The following is a 24,618-nucleotide window of genomic DNA, read 5'->3' as shown; positions in this document are numbered from 1 at the left end:
TTCTTCAAAAATAAGACTATATCGTGGAAGGTGTTACAGTAACATCATACTTCACCCAACAGACCTCAGTAACATACAATACTTTGAGAGTCTTATATTGAGTGTCCCACAGCTTTGAGGGGTATTAAGTTATTTCCAGTAAATTATCCAGGACATAGCAAGTTTCCAAGAGCATAAAGAGAAGTGGTGAGTCTTAAGAAAATAATACATCTTGGAAATAACATCAATGAAGCACCAAAGGTAAGCACCTTAGAAAAAAACACAAAATAAGTCACTTTAAAATACATTAGAGATAATAGAAAGTAAATCTAAGTGAAACGAGGGATTCAATGAAAATAGAACAAATAATAAGAGATGCTACAGAAATACAGCAGAGGTTTCAAAATAAAGTCAGAGTAATTGTGCATTTAGGACAGATGAATCAAGAAGGTGTTCTAATTAAATTAAGTCGAAAATGACAAAGTAAGATTTTCAGGGTAGATATTTATGAGACATTACATTTTATCTGAAGAGACCAATGCCTGAAATCAGGATATATATATATATATATATATATATATATATATATATATGCTCTTGGAAACTTGCTATGTCCTGGATAATTTATATATATATATATGCTTTCCTTGTCAAAGTACTTATATACATATTATGTTATTTTTAAGATCACAACATCTCTCTCCTTCCTTCAAGCATCTTCAATGTCACTTCCTTAGTGAGGCCTTCACCAGCCACCCTATTGTGTAACCTCCTCCCCACACTATTCTCTTCCCTGTTTTATTTTTCTCCACAGCATCTATCACAATGTAACATATTTTACTTATTTATTTTATTTTATTTTCTTCTCCTTAGAATGAAACTGGGGATATGATCTGTTTTGTTCACTGCTATTTCCAAGAATCTGGAACAGGCCTGACATATTGGAGATTCATCATAAATGGAAAAATAAGCAAATGAATCCATCAATCCAGCCTCCCTAAGAGGGAGGAAACAGATACTATTATTATGTACTTATACAGCTGATGCTTGAACAACACAGGATTGAGCTATGAGAGTTCACTTTCCTGTGGATTTTTTTTTTGATAAACACAGCATCACACTGCAAATGTATTTTCTCTTCTTATGATTTTCTTAATAACATTTTCTTTCCTCTAGCTTCCTTATTGTGAGAATACAAAATATAACTACAAAATATGTGTTCATTGACTATATATTGGTAAGGCTTCCAGTCAACAGTAAGCTATTAGTAGCTTATTTTTTGGGGAATCAAAGTTATAACTGAATATTCAACTATGTAGAGGTCAGTGTACCTAAGCCTACATTGACCAACTGTCAAATGCACTTTAAAGAGAGATAGAAGAGGAACAAAGAGATTTTTTTAAATGATTTATTCTAAATGTGAAGAATGACAAGTTTGTTGTCTTTCTGGAAAAAAAAATCTTTAGAAATTAGTCACCTATAAATGATCATTTTTTAACTTCAAATCACCAGGGAAGGACCTGGCAACCAACTTCCTAGTACAAGCAGAGTGCTAATACAGAAGTAACACTATTCTCTCATTTATTCTGGGGATTAAACGCAGTGCCCAAAGTGCACATCAGAAAATATAAATAAGAGATCTTAGACATTAAATTCACTGTAATAAGAGTTTCATATGTTCTACATTTCCAGACATTTACAACTTATAGTATATTTATTAACTCTGAACACAAGCAACCAATACAGAGAAAAATCACACAGGAAAAACTTACTCGGCTGCAGTAAAAATATGGGTGGAATTAACACATATGGCATTAATAGGACTCTCATGACCCTTCATCTCTCCGACTGGCACAAAAGTATCCATGTTCCAAAGCTTCAAAATACCCCCTCTGCAGCCACTGAGCAAAACTGGGTGCCCTGGCACCACTCCTAGAGCACAGACCCAATCCTTATGTGCATTTGGAACTTGCTGAAAGAAAGAAAGAGAAATCAGTAGCTTAAGAGGAGCCTTCCAAAATGGCATTTCCACACCAAAGTAAGTTATGAACATTTTTGTTGACAAAACAACATTTGGAACGCTGAATGGCCTGAACTATAAAAATCATTTTCTATGCAATCATCCTTAGTGATTTAAAGAAATAAATCTGCAATATGCTTCCCAATTTGCCTCAATTTTTATCACTGTTATCAATATTAAAGAGTTACAATGTTAAAAATCTTACAGAACCTAAAAGACCCAGAAAGTATACAGAATGTTTCACAACACATTCTCTTCATGGCAGTTAAGTATCTCACCTCTCTCCAAAATGTATTTAATTCAACAAGTTTGAAAACTACAGCCTGGTATATAAACTATAAAGAATGCTTCATAAAATCACTGCCTTCAACCTTTGGTAGAGAACATGGAGGCAGGCCTAAGGCTTCTTGTAGAAGACTAGAGCTAACATATATTTCATAATGACTAAACAATAATTATAAGCTCAAACTATATGACTGTATTTGAGTATAAATATATTTATATGAATAATACAAAAGTCACAACCATGAATGTATATGTATAAAAGACTCTGAATGCAATATACTCATCTGTTGCCAAGTTTGTTCTATTGACATTCATGCTACCTGTTCATTTTGTTTTCATCTATTCTTATCTAGAAGGTATTATTAAATATTGAATGTTGCCCTTCTTATAATTAGTAACTCTGGTGGATGAAGATGAAACACTCTTTAAGAGACTCTTTGAAGTTCTTCTGTAGACTATTAGTGGCTCTGAAGTATCCATTCCACCTCATGAAAGGTTTTGCATTACCTGTAGAAGGTCTTTTTGAGCTAAGTCCCATTTCTTGATTCCATTATCTCTGGACCCACTAAATAAGTTATCCCCTTGTATGGTTAGTGCTTCGATGCCGTCATAATGAGGGGGTTCAAAATTGTGGGTGGGACTTACAGTTCCCAGAGCCCCTTCAGTCACATCAAACATCTAAAAAAGAAACAGAGAAAGCCGACATCCTATTTAACTTACAAATAAACACCTATACATGTTCACACAGAAACACATTCGTGTATATATTAACCAGATATGACTTGTTTTGTTACAATATTTTATAAAATTAACTCAATTAACCTGGTATAAATGACCCAGGATGAACACTATTTTCATGCAACTTTAGCTTACATGTCACATGCTTATGTGTCTGTAGGCTTTTAAAAAAGGCAACCCATATTTTCATGTAGGAGTGTACAAATGATACGTTCAATAGTAAAAAGACTACATATCAATCCACTTGAAAGTCAGAAAAATGATATGACTGTTATTTAGCCACTATTAGATAGCTCTGCAATTGTGGTAGGCCATGTCAAACTTCCCAAAGTTGCTATTCAAAACCTCTGCTCTCCTAGGTTGCCTTCATCTCTCTTAGCGGTTGACCTTGTGATTTCCTGAAAAGGCTACTAGCATGATCAAAAATAAGCTTTTTTGGACTTTTCCCTACATTTCAAAAGTTTCCTTTTATCTTCAAACATTCTCTTACTCTTCCATTCTTTTCAGATGCTAAAGTGTGCTTACTGTTTCCCAAGGTTCACATCACTGATGTGTTTCTAACTGTTCCTACCACTTCATCAATTACTACCACTTCCTTCTTCACACTTTCCCTTTCCACAGGGCCTGTTTTTTAAGCAGACATACTCAAATCTACCACACACAAAATCTTCTTCCTTTAATCATTCTGTTTTCATGTTACCAACCCACTTTTCATCTCTTAATCTCAGATTCAAAACAAAATTTATTCTTTTCCTATCTTTCTGTATTCTCTTTTTACTAATTGCTTCTTACAGGAATCCTGTCATCCTCTCTCTCCTTTGGCCATGTCAACTACTCCAACTCCTTGAACATCTGACTCTATTTGAATGGCTCCCAAACCTTCATGTCTAGTCATAACTTGAGCATGAGCTCTAGACTTGCCTTTCAAATGGCCTACTCACTGACATGAAGAGGACTTCTATTACTTAGTATCTCAAATTTAACATTTCGAGAACCAAACTATACATCTTTCCTTACCTGCTAATTTCATAAGATCATAATAGACTCAGTATAAAAGATGGGGACAGTAATACTTATGCATTAGCGCTGGATGACTGAGCCAAACATCTTTAAAATCCCTCCCAAATTATCGTCTATGAAAAATGAGAATACATGATTGAATAATAAGACAACACAATCAGAAATTATGAGTGAGGACAAGATCAAGAAGAAAAGGTAAGGTCAGAAGTGAAAAAAAGAAAACTGATTAAGAGAAAAGGGTTGTAGGTGCATCTGAATACTTTAATATCATCAAATAGGAGAATATAATTCAACAATTCTATCATACACACTTTGATGTAATGATCCTTGGAGCCAGTGACAATTAGATCTTGCCCATTAGAAATCTGATCCACAGTAAGGCACATAACAGGGCCTAGGTGTCCTGTTAACTTTCCTGTAGACTGAAACCTTTAAAAAGAAAGAAGAATAATTTTGTTTGAAAATATTTCTTAATGTGCTGGGGCTAAGCACATAAATAATCTACATTCTTTGATGAAACTGTTCATTAATTTTCTTTTTTTATTTTAGCTCCACCTCTAGGCAGCTCTCTTCAAATTGAGAATCAAAAAATAGCCAAACTAACCTATTTTATGACTGAAGTGTCAAATAGGTTATTCCAAAGTGACTAATGTCATTTCAACAGTAAACAAAAAGGCAACAAAACTTGTTAGATACTAATTTTGAATCCAACCTAAGTCCAGGTAAACCTAAATCTGTTACATGTTCAAACATGTTATAAATATATGACCAAGGTCCAATTTTGAATTTGATTAAAACAACTGCTATTGCTCATATAACACACAATCAACAACAATATGGAAAAAGTAAGATTACTTTATAACACATATTCTCACATATACACATCCACATATATGTATACCCATCATATACACATTTATACACACATATACCTAGGCACACATATATGTGTATATGTGTGTCAGAAAGTGGTCCATTTTATCAGCTATTATAAAGACTGAAAAAATATATATTGATATATAGGTAGCTGGTAGAAAAATGTGTGATATTAGCTGTCAGGGGGTAACAATGAACCTTTGTCTCACAGTCCTACCTCATGAGCTGCTGGAATACAGAGATATATTTAACATAGAATATTAGTTTCTTGAAAACTATTCTCTTACTTTGTTATGATAAATCTACATTTAATCATGTTCCTGAAATCAAGCAGGTTCCAAAGGACCTAACTTTTCAGCAAAAATAGAAAGTATAAAGATTTTTAAAAGCTGGTATCTGGGACACCTGAGTGGCTCAGTAGTCTGCCTTCGGCTTAGGGTGTGATCCTGGGATCCAGGATTGAGTCCCATATCAGGCTCCTTGTGGGAAACCTGCTTCTCCCTCTGCCTGTGTCTCTGCCTCTCTCTCTCTCTCTCTCTGTCTCTCTCTCTCCTTCCCTCTCTCTCTCTCTCTCTCTCTCTCAATCTGTGTGTGTGTGTGTGTCTCATGAATAAATAAAAATCTTTTAAATCAATCAATCAATCAATCAATCAATATAATCTGGTATCTTTTCTGCTTCATGTCATGACTTTGAGTACCTTCCTCCATGGTGCTCTATGAGTCAAGTTTTAATATCTTCAAGAATAAACCAAGTACTTACCTCTTTTCTCATTTTCTTAAACAAGCAGTGTGTTCAATTTTCTACATTCTATTTCTAAAACAGTGCTCAGGACTGTGTTTCTTCTCTCTCTCTTTCTCTCATCAATGTATCTATAAATTATGTTTATTATACTTATCATGTGTTAAAATGTTACAAGTTATAAATAGTTATTTTAAGTTTTTAAAATACCCCTTCATCAATATCCTGTAATCGCCTGTTTAGTGGCCACTATCCTCCATTAACAGCATGAGTGCTAAGAAGGTAGACACCACCTTGTCTTAGTCTTTATTCCAAGCACCTACCACAGTCTTGGTGCAGTACCGGCCAGAATCAATGTTAAAAAAATACTTAACCAATAAATGAATATTCCTTTGCTGCCAAAATTTTAAGAACTAGAAAAGAAGCTAAAATAAACACTCAACTGAAGGGCAAAAGCTCGTATTTCATGGCAAATAAAAATCAAATCAAAGGTGTAATGCTTTAGATTTCAATTTACCATTTTTTACCCATTTTATCTTCTTGATATGTCATCTTTTCTATATATTTTATATTCACAAAAACCCTAAAAGAGTTTATGCCCAAAGTTATTATATTAATTTATAAACTAAAAAGTTTAAAATATAGGATGTTTAAGTGAGGCTGCCCAAAAAACAAACAAACAAAAAACAAAAACCACCTCTTTCAAAGGTCCTGGTGAAACTAGAACGAGAATCTTGATCTCTTCCTAGCAAACAACACAAACTGTAGACAAATATTAAGAGGGGCTATTTTCCTTCGTATCCTTTTTTCTATCAATGGAGAGTAAAAGAAAGGAAAATTTTGAGTTTGCTCATGAGGACAGAAAAGACATTAAGGGGCACAGGGCCAAATAGAAAAGCCTATGATTTTATATTAACTTCTGGAGTTATAAAAATTAGATCTCATATACACCAATATGTTACTAATATCTGAAAAATTCTATTTGCCATACATATACAAGAAATATATTTTCTTTAAAATTCTACCTTTTAAGATCCCACATTCTGACAGCATTTCCAGAAGCTGCATAGAGGAAAGTGCCAGTTGGGTTTAGAGCAATTTGATTTATCTGGTTTTCTCCAGAAGGAATAGCTACTGTCCGGCTGGTACTTGCAGAACAGGCATCTCCAAGAGTAACTTGACCCGAAGATCTTAACAGAGACAAAACAAAGGAAAAAAAGTCACATTTCTGGATAAGAATTCGCCTTAGGGTTCCTTAAATTCCTAGGAAACTGGCTGTAGACAAAAACAAGCTCTGTGTGCTCTGGTCACCATGTGAACCATACCTAGCACAGAACCTCATACACATAGTTGGCATTTATAAACATATTTGATGAGTAAGTGAATAAATGAATGACTAAAACAAGATGATATGGCTGAAAATTCTTAATTTGTAAGTCTAGTATAATGCTAGGAACTCCAGGCCCTGAGTTAGGGATGACCAGGATGTCATTTAAGAAAGATTAGATGTCAAAGATTAAAAAAAAAAAAAAAAAAAAAAAAAGACCCAACAAATGATACAGTGCCACAAAGGTAATTCATTTTCCTAGTTTCCAGAAGGCCCCCGAGGGCCAGGCCTTCCAATATTCCTTTTGTCCATAAGAATTGCCTTTTGACTTAAAAACATGAAGATTTTTCAAACCCAATCATACATGGAGTATTTACCATGTGCCAAAGACTTAAACATAACTTATTTCTATTTCCTCAGATAAATTCTAAGTGATAAATACATTCTTAAATTTTGAAACATTTTCTCAGCTAACTTCTAAAATACCAAGTTATAATCAATCTTTTTAAATTTGACTTTAGTGAGTCAGCTGGGCTGGCAGACTTCTAAGATACAGTGCACCTTTTTCTATAAAATTTCCAAGAGATTTGTACTCAGTACAGTAAATAATTAGCAGTTCTCAAAATACAAATTAGCACTTGTGTTAATAGTTCCTACTCTACAAATTATAAAATTTAACCTTTCCTATGTTCCCTCTGCTTATTTAAAACAAGAGTTCACCTCAATTTTAATTATGTAAAACAGTTTATTGATCTTATAGCAAAAAAGAATCATTATTTGCTCTATAAAGAGATATACGATGACACAGAAAACAAACTCATCCTCCAATTGTCCAACCTAACCTACAGTTATGAAATTTGTGCTCACACCAAAGCAGTTTATGTCCTAAAACGACCAAAAACCTCTCAATTATTGAATACCTGCAAATTAAAGGTTACAAGTACTTCTTAACTATCTACTATGGTGATTTTAGCCATTTTTCCAAGGAGTGGTATTCATTTGAAGTGAGTAATTAACTCCATCAAGTAAGAAATATTATGAACATGTGGTACCTTAGTATTTAGGAGGGAGAAAATATGAAATGTATACTTAATCACAGATCAAATATGATTTATTCCTTCCTGTTTAATACCAGGTTTTTATATTACATTTTCTCAATAGATTTCCCCCCTTATATTATCTACATTCTTACTTTAGTATCCTTTTGGAAGCAGACAGGTATAAATAAATTAAAATACATTCATAGTCCTATCTTTTCATATATGTAGTACATAGGAACTATTTGCCCCTTATGCTATTTGTCTTTACATTACTTACGTCAGCGTTCGAATGCACTTTGCTGAATCTCTGATATCCCACACCTTAATATAAGATGTGGACACAGTGAAGACCAAACTTGTATAATTACAGTATTTAACAGATACAACATTGTTGGGATGACCCCCCAATGACATTATCTCTTGCCCAGTCACCAGATTCCATACTTTACAAGTACGATCTACAAAAAACAAGAAAAGGAAAATACTGTCAATATGAATTAGATTAGGTTCTCTTAAGAATAAAAATCATTTAAACAATTTTTCTATGAGAATGAAATTTTAAAAAGTAATTATTCCATAACCTACAACGGACATCCTACCTCTATCCTTGACCCTCTACATCAGGTTCAAGGGCAAAGTACATAAAAAGGACTGGATGAAAGCCAGGGATGTCTGGTGTATGTATTATGTGGTATTTAAAAAATATAATTATATAAAATCTTGAAATAGTCATATCACAAGAGTCTTGCTTTAAATTGCCCCTGAATTTAAAATGGCATTCTCATATTAGCTTCTTCAAAATATTCTGTTTTGATCACTCCTACTTCCTCACAGTACTCCACACTCATAAACACACAGACTTTTCCAGGTGTCAATGATTGATGGATTTTATTTTTGGCCACAAAATATAATTATAAACTAATTATTTTGTTTTCCTGACATGCCAAATATATAATTATTCTGGAGATAAATTTAATTTGAATTAGAAAATTACATTTTCACACTGTAGATTCTTTAGAGAATGGCTTGCCATTCACAATTCCTAAGTTCTAGCTAGACTGTTATACTTTCTTATATACAATGAGCAATAAATTGCTTGCTGACTAAACTTGTAATGTCCCTAAATGCTAAAAAACTTTTATTAGCTCCCCAGATTCCTGTACATGCTTCCTTTCGACCTTTCTAGTCCTACTCCCCATCACTTCTTTTACATTACAGTTGACACCTGAGCAATGGGTTTGAATGGGTCCACTTACATGTAAATTTTTTAATTTAATTTAATTTAATTTAATTTAATTTAATTTAATTTAATACAGTAGTACTGTATTAAATGTATTACAAATGTATCTTCTCAGTAACATTTCTTTTCTCTAGCTTACTTTATTTTAATACAGTATATAATACATATTAACATACAAAATATGTGTTAATCAACTATTCATATTATTGGTAAGGCTTTGGTCCACAGAAAGCTATTAGTAGTTTACTTTGGGGGAGTCAAAAATTATATGCAGATTTTCGACTTTGCAGGGGTCAGAACTCCTAATTCCCATGTCGTTCAAGGGTCAACTATATTCTACATTTCAACCCAATTGGATTTAGTTTCAAACATACTCCATTTTTACCTCTATGTCTCTGCTTCTATTTTTCTATAATCTTGGTTGTCAATTGTTTCCTGTCAATATCCAAACTATCCTGTAAGGTTTATCCTAAATGCTTATGTCAAAGCCTTTCTTATTTCTCACAGGTTGGCATAACCTCTCCCTTTTCTGAAACCCCCAAACTCTTAGTCCTTAACCATATAAAGCATTTATACTTGATTTCTAGTTGCCTGCAATTGTATCAAAGGGGTTAAGAGTACAGGTTTGGAGATAAGTAGACATGGGTTTCCAATGCTGGTTCTTCCACTTACTACTATGTTCACCTGGGAAAATTATTTCATTTTTTGAATCCTCAGTTTATTCACCTGTAAAGTTAAGATGCAACATGTATCTCATCAGAGTTACAATGAGAATTAATTGAGATGTAATTTATATAGTGTTTAACATAGTCTCTGACATATAGTTAAGTGCTCAAGAAAGGTGGTTGCTACCCATCTTATTCTCTTTACTACAATGTACATTGTAATGACCCTTTACCCATTTTTATATAATCTGCATTATAAGCTCAGGGCCTTGCATGCATTAAGTGCTCAATTACTGAAGGGAAATGTATTCTCTCCACATCCTATTCACATGACATCAGTAGAGGTTTGACATTCCTCCCAGCCATGTGATGATTTTATATAACTCAGGGGTTGAACCAGATTATCTCTCAGGTTCTTATGTGTCTTAAGCACTTTGACTGTTTTAAAGCCTGTTAAAATGTAATCATTTTTTTATTAAAAAAATCTCTTAACTATCCACATGAAACAACTATTGGCACCTTTTGATCCAGTGAAGAGGAGATCATCAGTAGAATCGACACAGAGCACAGCTTTTGTGTGTCCTTCAGCTATGTGAATACACTGCAGTGGAGAAGTTCTGATTCCTTTTGAGGCAGGAAATGGGTTGATTATGCCCCTGAGATGGGGGAGAAACAAGATTCACTTCAGTAGCTATATCATAGTACTAATTTTATTTTCCCCTGACTTTAAGAAGTCTTTCTAAGTAATTAACAAGAAAATTCAGACTGCTCCTTTGCCTCTTTTTAAAGGAAAAGGACATAGAGACAAAGTGTGAAATAGTGATAGTGGTGATGGAGTGCATCAACTAATAAGGCATCAGCCAACAGCTGCATTCTACCAAGAGCAAAACCTATGGTATATGGACCTTCTTACTAACAAGTTCTTCTCTTCAAAGTTTAATGAAGCAATATTGGGAGCTGTTTAAGTATAGTGAATTGCAACAAATAAGAAAGGATAAATGATGGATAACTGGAGGATGTAACTCTGTCAGGCTGGAATGTGACTCTATGTCAAAAAGAATATTCTGGGGCAGCCCATGTGGCTCAGTGGTTTGGCACTGCCTTTGGCCCACGGCGTGATCCTGGAGACCTGGGATCGAGTTCCATGTCAGGCTCCCTGCATGGAGTCTGCTTCTCCCTCTGCTGTGTCTCTGTCTCTCTTTCTCTCTGTGTCTCTCATGAATAGATAAATTTAAAAATCTTTTTAAAAATATTCTGGAGGAAATATAACACATATAACCTAAAATACTAAAAAAAATAAATTTCAAATGAATTTGAAAAAGACAGGGATGACCGCCTATGCAGAAATTCTAAAGGGAAAATGGCCCAAAACTATAAAAAAAAAAAAAAATTTAAAGAAAAAAACTCTAACAGTCTCAAAGAAGATTTAAAAAAAAAAAAAAAAGAATGAGACTTTAAAAGTACAGACTTTTTAGGGAGCTTTCTTATAAGTTTAATTATTTCCAGTGTTTCTGCTTTATGCCATTAGACTACATACTATGGAAACATAAAGTTTATCAAAATATTGTCCCTATCTTCTAAAGGAGTTTAAGACAGAATCTGAATTGAAATAGTTGTGTCGAGAAGACTAAAGATGAGAGTGAATTATATGATAAATATATAAATTAATGTGTCTGCTCAGAGCAGGAAGAAAAATTATTATGTTGACATGTATCCATTGTATAAGACAGATGGCAATAATATTAAAACAAATAACAGAGATAAAATAAAACTGTTTCCAGCTGCTTTGGTGGGGGGCACAGGGAGAAGGAGAGGAAGAATCTTAAGCAGGCTCCACACCCAGCATGGAGCCCAATGCGAGGCTCAGTCTCACAACCATGAGATCATGACCTGAGCCAAAAATCAAGAATTGGACACTTAACCAACTGAGGCACCCAAGTACCCTTTCATCTCCTTAGTGAAAGAGAACAGTCTTCGAGAGCAATGGGCAGAAATGATTAAGAAGAAATGCAAGCCCAAGATAAGTTAGAAATGACAACAGAGACTAATACAATGAATTCAAGTATTTCTGTTTTTAAGTCATTATATCACAGGGTTTTAAAAGGATACACCATTGTATAGGCAAAAATCATTGTTGGTACACTAAAATTGATAAAGGGAGCAAAAGATGTAGATCCAAATTTCCAAAAAGCAGAGGGGAAATAGTGGATTTCAGAAAGTACAGATGGGCAAAACTTCCTATTGAGTCTCACAAAGGAAAATATTTACAAATTATTATAAACACTTAAAAATAAATGCTCATCAGTAAAAGATAAGACTAATGTCACAGGGGCAGTTCTTTGCAGGGTTAATAGCAAATTAGGGGGATGTCATATTCACAATACTTGCTGACTTCAAAAAGGTCCATACAATGAGCCTTTCAAATGGTATCCTTGTAGATATGGTAGGTAAGTACAGAACTATTGTAGTTAGGTAGTTCCATCAGTGGCTGAAGAGGCACACCTAAGGAGTCAATGTTCCTATCAATTTGGAAGTCAATGTTTCCCTAGCACTGAAGAGAGATGGTATATTTATTAAACTGATATATTAAAGAGCTGGATACTGTATTGTATTGTCTAGGAAAACGACAAAATTTATTTAAGTACCTACTTAACATTAAAATAATCATCAGATACAATTTAAAGATAAAATTTAGGTAGAAGTTAGAACAGAATGCTCCAAGTAGGAAAAGATTTAATAGCAGCCTAGATTTAAAAAGCCAAAGAAGGGGCAGCCCCGGTGGCCCAGCAGTTTAGCGTCGCCTTTGGCCCGGGGCATGATCCTAGAGACCCGGGATTGAGGCCCTGTCAGGCTCCCTGCATGGAGCCTGCTTCTCCCTCTGCCTGTGTCTCTGCCTCTGTGTGTGTGTCTCTCATGAATAAATAAATAAAATCTTTAAAAATAAATAAACAAATAAAAATCCAAAGAGGTCATTATGCTAAGTGAAATAAGACAGAGAAAGATAAATGCCATGATTTCCTTTATATATGCAATCTAAAAAAATGTGTATTAAAAAATAAAAGCTCATAGATATAGAGAACAGACTGGTAATTGCCAGAGGTAGAGGGTGGGGAGGGTAGGAGAAATGACCAAATTATTTTCTGGGCTTAGTTTAAATAAATTGAAATGAATAAATACATAGATAGCTAAAGAGATTTTTTTAATTGAATACAAGATCGATGAATAAACAATTTATGGTTTCTCGACCAACACTTTCAATAACTAGTTCAAGAGAAGTAAATATTTCAGGAGAAAGAATGTAATAGAGCTACTATTACAGGAGGAGGTTGGAAGGAGGTTGAGTTCTAGATGCTAGATTTTTTTTTTTTTTTTTTAGATGCTAGATTTTAAGAACACTGAAAAATTGGAGACTTCTCAAAGCAGTGGAAGCAGAATAAAGGACCTGTAGACTACATTACATAAGGAGATGATTAAACTAAACCTACTGAGCTGTTAAGAATATACTCACTGAAGAGAGGATACAAAAGCAGGTTAAAGGCTGAATATTTAAACAACTGTCATATACACACAAAAAGAGGTGTGTGAATTAATTCAATTAATTAATACCTGAAGGTTAATTCTGGTAGAGCTCAAGAGGGCTGATGAATAGAAATGCTAGGAGGTAAATTTAAGCTCAGGACTAAAAACAAACAAATTTTATTTTTAGGCTCTATTTATAATGATTTCAAAAAGTGAAGTTTGTTCATCATCACTAGAAATAACACCAGGAATTGTTATCACTGGATATGTAATTACAGTCTAAAGTATGATTTGTGTACATGTGTCAAAGTGAGATTCTTGAAATTAATGTTCAGTAATTTATTTGTAATCTAAGAAGTTAGCCAATTAAATTGAAATGGAAGCAAAACCTCCCCTATAAGTCTGAATCTCCATTTTGAAATCTTATTTATGTGAGGTCACATCTATGAACTGAAGCCATAGAATTAGAACTATAGCTTCAAATGTTCAAAAGGGTGATCTAATGCACAATCAACGGCTACTGCTACTTCTCAAACAGAAAATATGTATGTATATTCCAATAAGCTGGTTATAAAGAAAAAATTCATGTTAACAGTCTAAGACATAACAGTCTGTCATGTCAAAGGCTGTAATATTACAAAAGTGAATACTTGCCTCCAGTGACTTATGTATGGCACTGCCACTATAAGATGCCTCTTTTACATTTTTATATGTTTTAATATCATTTATTTCAGACTTCTGAAGAAAAATAATATCAACATTAAATATAGTATTTTACTAAGATACTGAAAAGTGCTCTCTAGTACTCACAATATTAGCACTAATATTTCATAGGGATTATCTTACACCAAGATAATTTTTAAAAAATAGAGAAACTGAAAATATACATCCATGACATTTCTTTCAATATCAGAATTAACCTATTCACATTCTGACTATAGAAATCAACTTGAAAATAGTTTAAGTTAAAGTTTAATATTGCAAAGTTGTATATCAAACTGGTCTGAAGGAAAAAAAATGCTTATTTTTGTTCCACGCAAATCAGTAAAGTCTTGTAATACTGTAAATGAGATTAATTTCCTCTGCCTACCTTCTGGAGGATCTACTGATGATCAGCAAAATGGCCATATACAGTGGAAACAAGTGCAAAAAAGAGAGGAGACAAAATGATAAGTGGAAAGAGGAAATGATAGAAAGAGAGAAATTAAGAGTCCAAAAAGCCCAATTTAACATGGAAAAATTCAACACTGTTATTTTTAAAACAGCATCTATCAGCAAAAAAAATATTTATTATTTTAGAAAAACTCCTTTAATTTCAATTTCTTCTCATATTTTTGGTACCACAGTCTTTCCCCCCCAGCATATCTTTTTTTCAGGTTCACAAAACCTTCCAAAACTTTTTATTTATAATCTCCAAACCAACAACAACAACAAAAATACCTTATTTACCTCTCACATGTTGAAGGACTGAAAACATATAATTGCTAAGGAACAATGAAATCAATATTCATAGAATTTAATTTCTTTGAAATAAAAGATTTAGGTTATAGACAGAAAACAAACAAGTTTGCTGCTACTTTGCCTAAAAGGTATGACAAAACATATTAAAATTAATATGTTTAAAAATATTAGTGTGTTTATATGGTACAACAAGTTATGCATCCAAAAGTAAGATATGCCTATAGTTTCTAGGAAGGTATTTTAGAACATCAATGAAATGCCAGAATGTAGGAAAGATAGAAAGAAAGTACCTGTGTACCTCCGACAGAGAGGAATCACTTTCATCAGACCTACAGTGAAAGAGTTAGAATTATGAGGAGAAAGAACACTGAAGTCAACAGGTAAAGACACTGAGACTGAACTGAAAATCAACAGTATGAATTATAGAAATACAGCAAACATTTCCTTTATAGTGAATGCCTTGCTTTTCTATCTGTACTGGATATCTGCAAATTCAATGTACAGTAACATCTGGTAAAATATTTGATTCTTATGTTTTCTCCTAAGACTTTGAGGATAAAAACTTTCTTTTACTCATCCACAGAAAACCTATCAATCCTCATTTCTAAAATTTAAGCCCTGCAGCGGAACAATATCAAGTAAGTAAAATACGTCACTTCAAGATTCTTTCTATTTAATTTGATTAGTACTAGAAAATGTTTCTTATTTAAAGAGCTACTAATGAATTTTATCCATCTTGATAATTACTTGGATTTAGATTCTAATGTGAAGTTTGCACAGATACATTTTATGTTTGCATGCACAGCATATTACCTAAAATGCAATAACCTTTGATTTTAACTTATCTCAAAAATATGAAGTTTTCCTAACAAGGGAATCCCTCAGTAATACAGGACTTTAAAAATAGGTGAGCCACTCCTGTCAGTTCTACCCTGAAACCTCCAAGACTGGCAATAAGTCTGGTTATTATGAAAAATCTACTCAGTTTGTGCAATAGGCTTGGGAGAAGGAGGACAGAGTGAATGCTGACATGGAATATAACCAGAAACAATGTGTGGGATCTTTTTCTAGCTGAGATATGCTAGTCTCAAAAAACAGCCCAAAAGAAAATGATTCAAAAGGTAGGTGAGTCTCTGAAAGTGTAGTCAGTTATTCTGAGTTTTAGCTTACAAAGATGACAACAGAGTCAAATTACTGGTAGCTTATAAAATATGTCAGTAGAAAATATAAAACTATGACTAGATTGTCAAGATTATCAAAAGACTGACAGAAAATTTTATTATGCCTTTGAATATAAGGCAGACAAAATTTACTAACTCTTCATATCACTAGTGAAAATAGACTTCCCAAAGACATTGCTAATGTTCTATTCTTCTCAACTAAATGGGAGGCAGAGATTTTTTCAATAACACACAAAATTTATCTACCTAGATAAGGACATGTCACGTACTGATTAAACTATATTAAAATCTAATCAATAACTTTATCTATAAATTAAGCAGATTAAAAATTATTTCAAAATGTGTGCTTCTCTAAATCTACAGAGCCATCTAGCATGATCTAAACCTGACAGACAAATCTTAAACAGCAATCCTAAAAATCTCAGAAATTGTTGATATACACAGGGAGATTATAGCATAGAAAACAAATAATAGTGGTGGGAGACTAGATATGAAGTACATACATCTACAGTGTTACCATTCAAAATCAAAGCAGACAAGTCAGAGTTAATCAATATCTTATGGCAGCATTGTTAGTATCAAATTCTTGCAAGAGAGATTCTGGCTCAATATGGGAATACTTTTTCATTTCAAATTTAGTGCAAATTATACTTTTCACACCCCTCCAACTTTTCTTCCTCTACAAACCACCCTCAATCCTAATCCCCACTACCCATAAAGGAACTGTCTTTTATTATTTTATTTTATCACTGAAGTTTTGTGATGGATTTGTGTCAAACAACCAAATGGTAACAATGGTCTCTGCAAGCTATAATATGCATGGAAGGTAAAATAATTTGCCTCTTTTCAACTCAGTCTATCTGGATTAGAGGCTTTTGTGGGCTCAGAGAGACTGAAGAATCCCAAGAAATTTAAATTTCAAGTGGTCTCAAAGATATTTCAATTCTAATTTACTTAGAAAAGGTAAGACAAGTGCTGAAAGTAGAGCAATGCAAATCTACAACAGGGAATAATGTTCAGCAGGAAAATAATTTTCTCTAATCTTTTCTAGATGGTTCATTTCCCATTGGAAAAACACATTAAATATGGCAAACACATCAGATTTCATCTCCCACACAAAGAGATGGCTAAACGTTTTCTACAGGCTGTATTAAAAGGTTCAGAAAACTGCAATAAGTAGAGGGGCTCTTTTCCATAAAGACTTACTTATCCTGCTGAACTGATGTGTTTCCCTGAGAAACAGTAAGACGGTTAAAAACATTCAGTTCATTACGGGGTCGGCTTGGTGGGGAGGAAGGAGGTGAAAGACTAGCCTCTGAGGTTCCAGAATCTGAGCTACAAGAAAAAAAGAACATTAAATAGGTGGCTTTAATTGGTTATGATTTGTTAGAAATGTTATAAGAAACATGCTTTTTTAAAAAAAGCTTTTCATTAAAGAATTCCTTCCATCCTAGTTTAAAAAAAACAAAAACAAAAACAAAAAACCACTTTTCCACTGGATTTTGTCACATTGCCCACAAGATGGCACTAAAGAAAAAGTTCTATCTGCTGAAATCTAAAGCCATTACAAATAAAGCAAGTCAAATTTAAAATTACACAATTTTAGAGTTAAAACCAAGTTACTCGCTTGACAGATGGAGAAAGAGAGGCACAGTATTTAAGAGCGATTTGTTTTTTCAAGGATTCACTCACTTTTATGTTATTACTTATTTGCTCCATTCCCCACTTCCCAATTATCCTTGAGACATTCAATCCAGTAAAAACAGGCAAATTATATCTTTAAATACAGGAAGTAAATAAATAAATAAATAAATACACGAAGCAAGGATGATTAGAAGGATAATTTCCATGACACTCAAGTCAGCCAAACCAGTGGTCAACGTAAAGTGTGTTGTCATGGGGGAGAGGATGGTATAAGATCGTCCACTTGGGCACAGAAAACATAATGAAACTTCTTTTTGCTTATTTTTATGTTAAAAATAATAAGATTTACTAATATTTAAATGTAGACCGGCACTGATACTCTCCCTCAAGGCAGTGTCAGAGATCCATCTGCCACATGCAGCACCTCAGGTGACATGAGGGGGGAGTGGGTGTGCCACAGGGTAGAGAGGGGACAGTGGCTCTCACCCATTCGTTCAACTTTCTCCATGTTGCAATGTTGCAATTTTAAAATGTCCAGTTAAGTGGATCATCAGATTATACTATGTACTGTTACGTAAATAACCCTCACAAAACACACAAATAGTTTTAAAAAGATTTCAGCAGAAAAACAATTTAAGTATAAAAGAACAGCAAGAAAATGGCACAACTAATACACCCTATGACTAACACTTGTTTTTTGTCAGCTACTCTAAAGAGGTAAAGTCGATGTCAGTTTTAACAGTCAAATCAATTTCAAGTTTTTCTAGAAGACCACCTGAAATACAGACACACTTCATCTCAAGTGTATATGAATTTTTTCAATGATATGCACAAATAATAGAAAAATAAATAAGAGAACATGATTAGGGGCAAGTGTTCAAATATTTTTCCAGGTGTGTGTGTGACCAAGAAACATTTAGCCAAGCCAACAGCTAACTTGATTGTCTATTAGTCAAAAATGTCATAACCAAAGAGCCAGCCTACATATGGAAAATAACTTCACTGTTATCCTTTAGCATTTATGTACAGCAGACATTTTATGCAATCTAGTTGATAAAAAGTATGGGTAACTTACTGTTTCTGTTCCTTGGCCTTTGATTTTTCTGCTTTTTCATATGCTTTTCTCCTGATTATAGGGGAAGGCTCTGGCATTTTTTTTTCTGATAGAGATGACTGTCTGGAACTAAAATAGAAAAAGACTCCTTAATCATCAAATTTTAAATATATACATTGTTTGGCAGGTACTCAACCTAAAATTTTTAACAGATTAATAACTGGAACTTGAGAAAGTATTACTGGGAACAAAATACAAAAATAGGATGGGATATATTATCTGAGTAATTAGTTGATGGAAGTTGACATCTATATATTTAACTTATAAATTGGCAATCTTATTAAATATAAGCAAACCTATTATCTTTGAATGTAAATATCAATGCTACACTGCCAAATAGTTCAAATTAAGTTTATTTTAAACATAAGTGATTAGGTTGATTAGAATTGTTTCAGTTGAAAAAACTCATCTTTACAGTCTTACAAGAACAAAAAATATAAGAATTGTTAGAAACAATAAGATTTAACGAATATGTAGACATAGTCAAAAATAGTACTATAGGTAATCACACAGACACACAAATAACACACAATAATTTAACCTAACTAGTATTTAGATATTAATAACTACGTAAATTTTAGTAACAAAAACATTCTTATTGTAACCTTTAAATGTCAAATAGTCACTATGTAATTAACAATTTAAAAAACAATTTAAAACTATTATTTTTGTGTATAGTAGTAATGAATTTTGATTCAAAAATGAATTTTTTCCTATCATTGGCTAGTTATATTCATAAAAAAAAGGAATTAGAAGGCAAGATTACCAGAGTGGGTTTACATGATTCCTATTTGAAAGTGAAAACTAAATATTTAAACTTTATGTGTCTGACTTTTCTAATCAAAAGAAATCACACATTTTAAAAATCCTTCATCTATTTATCATCTATTTATTCATTTATTTATCATAGGGGCCACCTGAGTAAATTATTTTACATCATGCAGTAAGTCTGCAGTACTGACTTCTTAAGAGTTACCACACCAAACATGTCCAACTTAAATTTTTATAGAATGACACAAGCATTTGAATTTATTAAAACCTGAAAACAGATCATGTGAAGTAACAGAGTCCAAAACATATATTCTACAACCTGTCAAAAAGGATACACTTTAAGAATGAAAATAGAGGAGGGCAAAAAGAAGGTATTACCTGAATCTGGTTTCCAGGCCATAGATTTAGTCTTGAAGTTCCAAAAGTCTCTATTTAAATCTGTTACTAAAGTCTGTTCTGTTTATATCACTACCTTCACCAAAAGCATTTCTTCAACAGTCATCTTATCAAAAAAGCACTGAAGCCATTAGCTTATACTGGTTAGCAATCTATCAGCAAATCCAATAGTTAATTTAGTTAATTGCATAGGCTACATCAAGCACATGCAAGAAAGTTGCCATCATTAAAATTAAATTTGGATCTAAAGATAGCAGATGGGCTTAGTGAATGGAAGATGACAGAAATATCTTCATAAAATGAAGGAGGTTTTAAAAAAAAATTTTTTTTTAAAAGAAGGAAGTTATGGGAAAAAGATACTCAAAAGGGGAAAGTTTGTTATATTTTATTATTTGTAGAGTCATATAATATGTGCCATTTTTTTTGGGCAATAGTCCTCAGTGCAGTAAAGTATTCATTCCATAAATCATTTGCTAGATCATATGCAAGGGTTACTTTGAAAAAATGTCATTAAAAATCTTTACTAGTGAATGACTGATCTGATTTTAACATAACTATCAAAATACACAAACACACATAGCATACACACACATACTAGCTTGGTAGAGAAATCTTTGTCCTCAAGACAGTAGTGAAAATTCTAAATAAGTTTTGTTTTGAACAGAACATTTTTTGTTCATATTATCATAAATGGGAGAGTATCATAAATGGGAGAATATTTCCTCCTTCAAATCTTTGATAATATCAATAAAAATATCTTGTGCATACTCTATTCCCAGACATGCAATGCAATGTGCTTTAAGGCAAAAAATAAGGAAAGCTTAAAATGATTAAGTTCGTAATTGATATTTCATTTTCTTTATAGGGTTATTGGCAAAGGTTTGCTATCCTTACCAGACTCTTAGAACTAGGATGTACGTTAATTTAGAGCAAATTTGAGACTTTAAAGCTTCTGTTTTATATAATGGTTTTATAGATATAACTACCTGATTTTAGGTGTTTCTAAATAAATTTTGTCTGTAATTTTTAACTCAGCCTTTATGAAAATTACAACCCTTAAGAGTGATCCTAAAACTTAGAAAACAAGCAATACAATTGAACAAAGAATATCTCATCTTAAATAACTTCAAATGTCAAAAAAATTAGGGGAGAAAACACCTAACAAATTCCTTTGAAAACCAGGGATCTTATTTACATAATTTTTAAAAATAGAAATAAGAAATTAGCAACATGCATATAAAAAATTAAAAAAAAAGAAAGTAAACAAAAAAGAAAAGCCAAAAGAAAGGAAGTTAGTGTAGCTGGGCCAGACTTACATGCTGCCTATCTTAGAAGGGAAGCCAGATGGGGGAGGGAGCTCTTTTTCCCTAGCAGAAGTACCACTTGTCTCTGTATTCATTCCAATCTCTTGCCCTTCTGCAACAGGTGTAAGAGGGCCAGGCAAGGAGGCATCTCCTGTACTAGTGTCTGAAGCTAGTTCACTGCTATCTGCATACAGCAATTCCATTTGAGTGGTGGTTCTCCTTCGGGCCTAGTCAGAGAATGGAAGGAAAAGCAATCAGGAGCAAACTTTTGCAGAGAGGATTAGGGAAAAGAGATTTAATATTAGTTTGAAATAGGTAAAAACATTTAGCATGTCATTTCCTAGCAAGTGTGTCAAACATAGCATGTAAGATAGTGACAAGCCAGAGCTATAGCCAGATAAGACCTTTAAATGCCATAGTAATAGCCAACATTTATATTGTATTTATTGTATGCCAAACATTGTTCAAACACTTTATTATATTAGCATGTACTACCATTATCAAAATTCACAAATGAGGAAACTAAGGCACAGAGAAAGTAATTTACCCAAAGTCTCACAACTAGCAAGTGGCAAAGTCAGATTCAAAGACAAGCAACTTGTCACCAATATGACTGTGCTACCCTGCCACTCGTGGCCAGCTCCCTCAACAAAGAATTTTTGTAAAAAAGAAAGAAGAAAGAAATGAAACCAAAAGTTAACTGCAGGTAAGCTCAACTAAATTCTGATTTTTCTTATGTTTAAATCCTTTATTTAATATCATTTTTAGTTTTAAATTTTATTTTGATATCAAAATTTTATTTTGATATCACTTTTTAAATCTGCTTCTTAGTTGTGACTTTGTTTTCCTGATGCCTTGCTGTGTTTTTAACATGCCTGCTAGATAATTCAACACCAGCCTGCACCAGCTGTTGGTGGCACAGTAAGGTAGGGGAAGGTTATTTTCCTAGAATCTAAACTCACTATATACATTCCTTTCCTTACTCTTGAAAACTGACTACGCTGTTGTTGCTCAGTTGTTATTATCACTAAGATATTAAAGGATAATCACAGTGTTTACCAGATGATAAGCCTCTAAAGAGCTAACTAACACACTTGTTTTATTCAACTTTATATCCCCTGTACTTAGCATAATGCTGGTACATACCTATTTAACGTAAAGAGTCAATTTTACTCTTTCAGTGATAAAAAATATATGATATGAGATCCTTCCAGGTATCTTTGCAGATCAAAAGTAGCAACTCAGAAAATTTCTGAGAAAAGTAAGCCCTCCAACCAGTTTTTTATATCATCAGTTCTCGTCACTGCCACTAGTCCAAGGCAGAAAGGAATCATTTCCTTAGGAATTCCTAATCACATCAGTTGCTTCAAGAGATGACCTTTAGGGCCACACTTCACACCTCTCTCTGGCATCCCAGCAGGGTATGAATAAGTAGACTCTCATAGGGCCTGAAAGACTTTCAGGACCATAATAGATTCCCTCCTCGAATTAAGATGGGATCCAAACCATACTAGGATGTTTTCTTTGAGTTTGGGTAACTTCTGCTTAGCCACTTAGAATAATAAAATACCAACCACATGTTGCCAAGCCAGTAGTTCAAGGATCATACATACAGTCTGGATATGTTTTTTGATTGGCTTGACCAGTGTTTTAAAGATCAGGAAATCCTACATAAAAATCTTTATTTACAGCTTCTTTGAAAACAAACAGAAGACCTAATAATCTCAGGCCTATACTCCTTGTGGTAAATATGAGCAAGAGCTAAGTGGTGGTTATTTGCTTAGATGAAGCATGTCCTGTCCAGGTAATCACAATGACCCCTCTTCATTATTCTATAGCCAAATTACTACAGCCAAATTACTCATTTACAGTACCTATTCACTATGGGCCTTCAATTTGTCCTAATCCATATGCACAAGGTTATTCTTTCCAGTTCTGATTCTTTCCATTCATTTAACAAATATTTACTAAGCACTACTAGGTTTTTAAACATCTTAAGATGGTTAGTTAATTCATCTATTATCAAATGCTATTCAATCTGAAACAGACCATGTGTATCTTACGCATTTAACAGCATGTGTCACCAATGTTTTTCTAACAAATATGCATTATAGCCTCACTAATTTTTAATATACCATGATGATTAAGAGTTGGCTTATTATTCAAACCTCCTCAGGATACTAATTTAACAAAATAAATATGAAACACTTAAGAACATACTAGAATGTTACAATTTCAAAAGTTTCCTGCCAATTTACAAATTTTGCAAATTCATGTTGTATGCCACTATAGGATCTACAATATCTCTTACTGTTAGGAAATTTAGTGACTTTAATAAATTAGCATATAACTTCCTTAATGGGTGATAAAACTTTTAGGAAAAATTTGGAAAAAAAAAAAAGAATTGATCTCCACAATTATATCTTTTCCAGGGAAAAAGTACAATAATGCAGTAAAACACAAGTTCCACAAAGCAGAAATGTTTCAATATAATTTTTTTTTTCAAAGGAGAATATGATATAGAACTAAATTTCTTACACATGGGAGCTCTGTTAAAGCATGCCAATTTATTAACTTACTAAGGGTCTGAAGTCTTTTGTTTATTTGTTTATTGAGCCAGACAGGAGGCTCAATCTCACAACTCTGAGATCATGACCTGAGCCAAAATCGAGTTGGATGCTTAATCAACTGAGCCACCCAGGTGGCCCTGAAATCTGTGTTTAATAGTGATAACAAAAACAGTGGGAAAGGGTGCTTACCTGCTATTTTCAATTCTCCTTACCTTGCTTTTAGGTTTCACTTCACCACAAAGTTTCATAAGATCTGAAGATAGCGTGCTATACACAAATAAGTAATTAATCACAGATTAAAAGGGAAGTTATTATAGAAAACTGTATGTCTTCTATGTTTATAACTATAGAAAACACCTTATATATTTATGGGGAAGAAAAGACAACATTTAAAAACAAAATGAACTAATTGAAAAATAATTCATTTTTTTCCTTAAATATCTTGGTATTTTTATTTTAAAATTTGTGGTGGAAAAAAAAATTGTGGTGGTTAAGTATGACTTAGTTTGGTTTCCATAATATTGTTTTTCATGTTATTCACTTAGCCATAAAATTCAAATTAGTTGATGGTAATTTTTTGAAGGAGCAAGATAAAAGTAATTAAAATATTACAGAAACAAGTAAAATCTATTAAGTTTCTAAAGGCTCTCTTACCTTCCTTCTGATCCTGGGCTGTTTAAAGGTGCTTCTTCATCAGTACTATCCTCTACACTTTCTAAAAAAAAAAAA

At 33.1% G+C, this 24,618-nt stretch overlaps 1 protein-coding gene across 22 annotated transcripts in view; it reads right to left on the bottom strand.

Moving 5' to 3' along the window:
* KIF21A (kinesin family member 21A) overlaps positions 1-24,618 on the bottom strand; it is a 145,857-nt gene that overhangs the window by 5,225 nt on the left and 116,014 nt on the right. For 4 of the 22 annotated variants that reach the window (XM_072765570.1, XM_072765572.1, XM_072765574.1 and 1 more), the window contains 13 exons: positions 24,544-24,604; positions 24,102-24,156; positions 21,332-21,546; positions 18,810-18,917; positions 17,297-17,425; positions 15,200-15,238; positions 14,539-14,553; positions 10,449-10,585; positions 8,302-8,482; positions 6,683-6,847; positions 4,354-4,471; positions 2,792-2,962; positions 1,752-1,951 (listed from right to left, as the gene is read on the bottom strand). In XM_072765570.1, the coding sequence (XP_072621671.1) occupies positions 1,752-1,951; positions 2,792-2,962; positions 4,354-4,471; positions 6,683-6,847; positions 8,302-8,482; positions 10,449-10,585; positions 14,539-14,553; positions 15,200-15,238; positions 17,297-17,425; positions 18,810-18,917; positions 21,332-21,546; positions 24,102-24,156; positions 24,544-24,604 (1,594 nt within the window). The remainder of the gene's footprint in view (positions 1-1,751; positions 1,952-2,791; positions 2,963-4,353; positions 4,472-6,682; positions 6,848-8,301; positions 8,483-10,448; positions 10,586-14,538; positions 14,554-15,199; positions 15,239-17,296; positions 17,426-18,809; positions 18,918-21,331; positions 21,547-24,101; positions 24,157-24,543; positions 24,605-24,618) is intronic. The other 18 variants (XM_072765571.1, XM_072765573.1, XM_072765576.1 and 15 more) reach the window with 5 other exon arrangements.

This window comes from Vulpes vulpes, chromosome 8 (genome assembly GCF_048418805.1).
Source record: "Vulpes vulpes isolate BD-2025 chromosome 8, VulVul3, whole genome shotgun sequence".
NCBI classification, from domain to species: domain Eukaryota; kingdom Metazoa; phylum Chordata; class Mammalia; order Carnivora; family Canidae; genus Vulpes; species Vulpes vulpes.
This window is presented reverse-complemented; position numbering and strand designations above follow the sequence as displayed.